Here is an 8,089-nt window from a genome sequence, read left to right as displayed (position 1 = left end):
GTTAGAGACATTCGTCCATGAGTGTCCATGCATTTGAAAGAGAAGGATGAAACACATGGACAGGAGGGTGTTCAGGTATGGCCAGAGTGGTCCAATGGCCATCATTCACCTCCAGCCAGTCTAAGAAAAGGTTATTGCTTTATTATAAAGAGAAAAATTCATGAAGACATTTCTAGAAGGAATACAATAGTACTACAGAGTGCTGAGCTTGCCTCCACAAAGCTAGAAGAAGGGCTTTAAGAGAACCAGCTGGACCAGACATCACAGAGGTAAGACACATCCTCTGCAAGGCTGCCCCACATCGAGAGGTCCTGGATTTGCATCCAGAGACCTCCCTAAGTACACCAGGCATGCACAGACTCATGACCTGAGGCTGGGGATGGATCATGGCATCAAGATGCTGTGGGGCTGTTGTCTCTCTGTCTCTCTCATGGAAGAAATAAATAAACTTTTTTAAAAAGAAAAAGCAGATGGGGTAAAGGTTATGTTGCTAGACTCCCACATAGTCAACCATGGTTCAAGTCCCGGACCTCGAGGCTTGAAACTCACACCGGCACATGTGCATGCATGACCAAGATCCCGAGAGAAGAATGGAGGAGAAGGGGTTGCAGGGTGGCCATCCCCTTAGGGGGTGATTTCTCTCTTTCTGTCTTTCTGTCTCTCTAACTCTCTGTGTCTCTCTGGTGAACACACACACCCAATAGCAAAGAAAAAGGGAGAGAATCAGCCATTCACAAGGGAATAGAAACTTCTCTCAAAGGATGACTGACATTCCAGCTCCAAAGCCACGTGCATCTGAACTGCAAAAACAAACACTCTTGAAAAATACTAATACTTACACTGGGTGCTTATATTACCAAATAGCAAGAATTATTACAAAGTTTAATATTAATAATTAAGAGAATATGATGCTGGCACTAGGATAGACAAATGGGACAAAACAGATAGCTTAAAAAAAGACTCAAAATGATGACATTAGTCCTAAAGAGCAATAAAGTAAAAGAGTATTTTTAAATAGAAGGCCCAAAGTAAAGTTGATTTTCATATGAAAGAAAATTAAAATTAACTCATATCTCATAACTTTCATAAAAATTGGGGCCAGCAGGTGGTACAGTGGTTAAGGCCCTGGTCTCCCAATGGCCAACCACGGTTCATATCCCAGGTTTGGCAGCTTGAAAATCATGCTGGGCACATGTGCCCACGTGCTCAAAATCCTGAGAGGAGAATAGAGGAGAAAGGATTGCAGCATGGCCATCTACCCAGGGGGGCGATTTCTCACTTTTTCTCCATCTATCTCTCTCCGATGAGCACACATGCCTTATGGCAAATACTTAACAAAAAAAAAAAGATGTGGAAAAATGGAAATTCTCTAAGTTAGGAATATGAATTTGAATCCTGGAAAACTTTGGAACTTTCTACTTAACTTGATCAGGTCAGTTCTCTCTGACCCAGCAATATTATTTGTAGTTACATAACTTCTTTTCTTTTTTTCTTTTTTTTTTTTTTTTGAGAGGTTTTTGCTATAGGGCGTGTACGCTCACCAGACAGACAGAGACAGAGAGACAGAAAGCGAGAAATCACTCCCCAGGGGGGGATGGCCACGCCGCAATCCCTTCTCCTCCATTCTCCTCCCAGGATCTTGGGCACACATGCATACGTGCCCAGCATGAGTTTTTTGGGGTCTTTTGGTTTTGGTTTTGGTTTTTTTTGAGAGGTTTTTCGCTATAGGGCACGTGCACTCACCAGACAGACAGAGAGACAGAAAGCGAGAAATCACCCCCAAGGGGGGATGGTCACGCCACAATCCCTTCTCCTCCGTTCTCCTCTCGGGATCTTGGGCACGCACGCACACACGCCCAGCATGAGTTTTAAGCCACCAGGTCTGGAACTCAAACCGCTGTCGACTGCATGGGAGTCCAGCAACATAGCCATTACACTAACTGCTGGTCCCAGTTACATAACTTCTTATGGACAGAATTAAGTTCCCACAAAATATATATATTAAAACCCTAACCCCTGACTGGGACCACTGAAGACCTTCTGCCCAGACTTCACCCTCCTGCCCCCACATCTAGCCAGGAGCCAGATGACCAGAAAGCACCTCAAAGGCACAAAAATATGAAAAAACAAGAAAATATCTCTCCTCTAAGGGAAAAGAATAACTCCTCATCCCCCAAAGACAATACAAAGGAACTCATGGAAATGTCAGATAAAGAATTTAAAATATTCATAGTGACAAAGCTAACAGAGATGCAAAAGAAGAGAGACAATGAACTCCAGAAGATGCAGGAGAAAAGAGATAGTGAGTTCCAGAAGGTGAGGAAGTGCTTGCATGATCTGAAAGAGGAAATACATACCATAAAAAAGAATCAAACAGAATTGTTAGAGAGGAAGACTGTAATACAGGAAATCAAAACCTCCCTTGAAAGTATCAAAAGCAGATTGGATCATGCAGAAAATTGAATATCAGATGTAGAAGATAGAACCTCTGACCTCAAAAAAACTCACTGAAAAGACTGAGAAAATAACCCCCCAAAATGAGAATAACATAAGAGTAATACTAGTTACCATTAAACGCCCAAACATCCAGATCATCAGTATTCCAAAAGGTGAAGAAACTAATAAGGGCATTGATAATCTACTCCATGAAATCCTGGAAGAAAACTTTCTAAATCTAAAGAGGCATTCAAAGATCCAGACCCAAGAAATACAAAGGACCCCACATAGAACCAACCCAAAAAGATTTTCCCCAAGGCACATCGTAGCAGGATTAACCAAAACCACGGTCAAAGACAAGACACTAAATTTGGCAAGAGAGAAATGTCAAGTTACTTTGAAAGGATATCCCATCAGGCTAACGGAGGGCCTCTCATCGAAAACAATGCAAACAAGGAAAGAATGGGAAAATATATTCAAAATGTTAAGTGAAAAACAATTTCAACCAAGAATACTATACTCAGCAAGATTGTTTTTCATATGGGAAAAAAAGACAAAAACATTCTCAGATAAACAAAGCCTGAAAGAATTGACCAACACCAGACTAGCTCTCCAAGAAGTGCTGAAGGGAGTGCTATCCCAGGAAAACTAAAGTCAGACACACAGAAATAAAAGCACACACACACAAAAAAAAAAAAAAAAAAAAAAACAAGAAAATGGCCAGACTAAGGGAAGGGACAGGTCCAGAATTGAATGTTAACGTCCAGAGTTTAAATGGAAAGATCGGACCACAGTAACACTGCAAATTCAATAGAAGAGAGATTAATTTCATGAAACTAAAATGGTGAAATAGAACTTTTTGGCTTTAGACTAAATTACTGATTTTCTTCTATGCTTTGATTTCTAGATTTAAGGATTTTTTTTCTTCTCTCAAACTGTCGATAGGTTCATCTACCTACTATTTCAGCTGAATCCTAACCTTTTTCCTGGCTTTAAGTCTTAAGCAAGTTTCTCTTAACATTTTTTATTTTGGTCTATTAAAACTAAAACTGTTTTTCTTGAAATTAAAAAATACATTAAAAACAACAACAACAACAACAACAACAACAAAACCTAACCTCCAGTCCAATACCATTTGAGGATGGGCATTTGGGAGGTAATTAAACTTAACTAAGTTCATGAGTGTGAGGCCCTGACCTGCTGGAACCAGTGCCCCTGTAAGAAGAGACACCAAAGAGCCCACTCACAAAGAAGAGGTTGTGTGAGCATACAGAGAGAGGGCTGCAGAAGACTGCACTTTAATCCACTGTAAGTCGATCCAGTGCAATCCATATCAATATCCCGAACAGGGCTTTTCAAGATTGACAAGTTGGGCCCAGCAGATGGCATGGTGGTTGAGGCGCTGGACTCCCACTTGGCTGACTGCAATTTATGCCCAGACCTGGCAGGGCTTGCTTTCTCGCTTTACCTCTCATGTGCGTGTGTGCATATGCCCTCTCACGAAATAAGAAATAATAATAATCTATCAAATTGAATAAGTAATTCTTAAAATGTTTTAATTAAAAAACAGTGATGAGCTGTCTCTAAAATTTATATGAAAAGGCAAAATTCTAAGATAATCCCAAATCCAAGGAATTAAGTGTACATTTGAAGCAAGAATATACAGTGGAGAAGACCAGCAGATGGCATAATGGTTACATTGCTGGACTCCCACATTAGTTGACCACTGTTCAAGTCCTAGACCTGGTGACTTAAAACTCCCACTGGGCACATGTGCAGGCATGCCCAAGATCCTAGGAGAAAACTGGAGGACAACGGATTGCAGAGTGGCCATCCCCCCCAGGGGGTGATCTCTCACTTTCTGTCTTTCTGTCTCTTTCTCCTGGGAGAAACCCTATAGCAAAACTCTTTAAAAACAAACAAACAAACAAAGAATATGGGAGCTGGCAGGTGGCGTGGTAGTTAAGGGCACTGAACTCCCACATGGCTGATTGTGTTCAAGTCCCAGGCCTGGCAGCATACTTTCTCACTTTCCCTCTCTTTCTCTCTCACTGTCCCTCTCTGGTTAAATTAAGATGAATAATTAAATAAGTAAAGTTAAATAAAATAATAATTTTTTAAAAAGAATATACAGTGGAATAAAATAAGAAGTTCAGCAACAATACCATATCTATAAATAAAATTATTGCATTTATTACAACTATTACATAATTGAATAAAAAAGAAAACCATCAAAAAAAAAAAAAAAAAAAAGGTCTGGAATCACTGAGAAAAAGAACCACTATTTAATATATTACCCAAAAATCAACTTTGCGGGGCCAAGAGGTAGCATGACGGATGGGACGCTGGACTCCCACATGCCTAACTGTGGTTCAGCTTCCAGACCTGGCGGCTTGCTTTCTCACTTTCCCTCTCTCTTACTCTCACATTCACTCTCTCACTCTGTCCCTTTCTGATCAAAATTTAAAATAAATCATTATTTTTTAAATAATCAACTTTGGGTGGTTTTAGGATATAAATGTGAGTCAAAACTTCTAGACAAGGCAGAGCCACAATGTCCCCCTTGTTCTTAGGTAGTGATTAAAGAGATAGATTCTGAAGTCAAGTTCACATCTTGTCTACACTACATGATAGATGAGTGGCTTGGACATAAAACTGAAGATGTGTCTGTTTCTTCATCTGTGAATGATCATAATAATTATACCTACCTCACAGAGTACATGTGGTAATTGATTTAGTATACATAAATTGTTTAAAACAGGGCCTGGCATGAAGGAAGCACTACAGGGGTTACAACTAACTCTACTATTATTATTGTGCTTGTTGCCTTCTTTCTGGTATTCCAAAGACAGCTTCTTTTCTGCTGTAGAAGGTCATAAAGGGAAAGGAAACTATCCTTAATTAATTACTTGCTCCAATGGTTCTACTCTCCATGGTTAAACATATGCAGAAACTCTGATCCTTATGTTTCTATGGTTTCTGGTGAACATGGGACTCACTATCAGGGGTCCAATCAGTTTGGGGCCTTCGGCTTCATGACTGGCTACCCAAGCATTGACCATTCAACTCAACACCTAGTAATGCCCAGTCCTGGCCCTTGGGGTAGGTGGGCTCAGCCCTCTCAAGTATCAAGCCCAAAATAAAATATCAGTTGATACCAAGACTCTCCTACTGGCTGCTTGCTGCACCATGAAGCCTGCTGAGAAGCTGGGACTTCTTCTAGGGTTCTTCATCTTGTGCTCATTGATTACCCCATTACTGGGTGGTGTTGCTAGACTTACTGAGATGATATGCGCAGAACTCAAAGGTATGAAGTTACGGGAGGAAACAAATCAAAGACCAATTACAAATGAGGAGTCAGGTGTTGAGGGCAGAGGGGGTATGCTATTCAGGTGATCCAGGAGGTTCCTCTTTTCATGGTCCTTGACTCAGGGTATTACTTACACTGGGGGTCTTGTGGATGTTTAATGAAAAAAAAAAAAAGTTATGATGAAAGTAAACCTTTCCAGATGGAGATCTCTTTTGCAGGAGATCCAAATGATTCGAAGTATTTTGAATAAGAGGTTTTATGACAAATTTTAAAGATCCCAGAATATTCAAGAGTATGTATTGGGCTGAGAGAAAAGGGAGATTGGAGACTAAGCAAACTGAGGCATTTTCAATATCCGGGTTCTGGCACAGAGAGAACATTGAGTTCATGGACCCTGATTAGAGACTCTCACAGTATAGACTTGAAGACAGTGAGACTTCCATTTTCTTGAGAGGCTTTTAGGGTGTGTGTGCTCACTGGAGAGAGAGAGACAAACACAGTGAAAGGGAAAGTGAAGTCTCCCCCCGAGGGGGCTGGCCACACTGCAATCCCTTCTCCTCCATTCTGCTCTCAGGATCTTGGGCATACAGGCACATGTGTCTAGCATGAGTTTTATGCTGCCAGGTCCAGGACGTGAATTGTGGTCAGCTATGTGTGAGTCCAGCAATGTAACTGCTACGCCATCTGCTGACCCTGAGACTTTCTTCTGTAGATAGCTTGTACCAGCTCATTCTTCCAGAGCATGAGGATACGGCACTATCTACGCTGAGTCAGACTCCACAAATTCTGGCCCTGCCACTCAGCAGAGGTTTGCCCTTGGATGAGTCACTCAACCATTTATCGTCCCTTAGCGTTAGTGTCCTGGTGTGTAAAGTGAAGACCAGAAAAGTACTCGCTGCCGAAGGCGCTCGTAAGTATAAATTAAGGCTCTGCGTGTAACTCTGCCTAAATAGCTAGCTTTATCAGAGTGAATTCCAGACCACCTGGTTGAGTAGAGCAACCATCACCCGGTTTCCAAAGCAAGCCTGACGGTGGCTATTTCAACCACTGCCTGACTCTTAATAATAAAACAGAAGGTTTGGGACCAGCACATAGCAGAATGGTTACATCGCTGGACTCCTACAGAGTCGACTGCAGTTCGGGTCCCAGATCCTGTGACTTAAAACCTACCCAGAGCATGTGTGTGCATGCCCAAAATCCCAAGAGTAGAATGGAAGAGAAGGGATTGTGGCATGGCCATCCCCCATGGGAGGGTGTGACTTCTCACTTTCTGTCTCTCTGTCTTTCTCTGTCTCTCTGGCAAACACACAGGCTCTATAGCAAAAATCTCTCTTAAAAAAAAAGTCAGAAGGTTTGCCTCTGGGAAGGCAAGAGGGATAAAAGATGACAGGCTGGGTTAGGGGAGCATTCCCCCCGTGATTATGGATCTTGGTATGTGACCTTCTGTGAGGACAGCTGTGGACACAGTTACCTGGGTTTTGAGGTACAGACTAGCATAATGAATGTATGAAAACTGGGGAGTGAGCATTCTGAATCACAGGTCCTATGTGGGCAGTTAAAAGGAAAGGAAGATGAGGGTCCGTAAGATGGGACATATGAGCCACGTCATCATTTTGCACAAGATGGTGGCGGGACCTCTATTTTCCCTGCTCACCATTCCTCCAATACACTGATAGGACCACAACCTGGAACTGTTAGCAATTTGCATTGCACAAGGGTAACCTTGCCAAGTGACTCTAATTCCAAGAGAAAACTAGATGCCTTTAAGTGACCTTGAATATAGAACTGTTTCTAGGCGCAGACATTTTCATGGACCCATCAAGTCAAGGCATGCTGAATCCTAACCAATTCCTCCTTAACTCAGTGGAACTCTCTCACACAGATCCCTGTAAGATGGACATGGAACCTGGCAGCTGCTATGAAATTCAGTTTAGATACTTCTACAACACAACTTCCAAACTATGTCAAAGTTTTTTCTACACTGGCTGTAATGGCAACATGAACAACTTCGTGCTCAAAATAGATTGTCAAGTAGCCTGTGAAGAAGCATACAAAATAAAGTAAAGAATCCAATCCTTGTCTTTGGGGGAGGAGAAGGAGAGGTTCTGAGATCCCGAGAAAGAAAAAGTTAATCAGGAACTAACCCTGGTTTAGGGTTGGAAGAGGGGAGGATTGTTCTGATTAAAAGGTTTCACAGTTGGGGAACCAGCAGTTAGCATAATGGCTATGTCGCTGAACTCCCATGTAGTCGACTGCAGTTAGAGTCCCAGATCTGGTGGCTTAAACTCACGCTGAGCATGTGTGCGTGCATGCCCAAGATCCCGAGGAGAGAATGGAGGAGAA

At 42.0% G+C, this 8,089-nt stretch overlaps 1 protein-coding gene across 1 annotated transcript; it reads left to right on the top strand.

Moving 5' to 3' along the window:
* Nucleotides 1-5,625: 5,625 nt before the first annotated feature.
* On the top strand, nt 5,626-7,810 carry SPINT4 (serine peptidase inhibitor, Kunitz type 4). The gene is made up of 2 exons (XM_027774201.1): nt 5,626-5,743; nt 7,629-7,810. Exons 1-2 carry the CDS (start codon nt 5,626-5,628, stop codon nt 7,808-7,810), a joined length of 300 nt encoding a protein of 99 aa, XP_027630002.1.
* The last annotated feature ends 279 nt before the right edge of the window (nt 7,811-8,089 follow it).

The sequence above is a fragment of the Tupaia chinensis genome, unplaced genomic scaffold, assembly GCF_000334495.1.
Source record: "Tupaia chinensis unplaced genomic scaffold, TupChi_1.0 Scaffold000411_1, whole genome shotgun sequence".
Lineage (NCBI taxonomy): Eukaryota > Metazoa > Chordata > Mammalia > Scandentia > Tupaiidae > Tupaia > Tupaia belangeri.
This window is presented reverse-complemented; position numbering and strand designations above follow the sequence as displayed.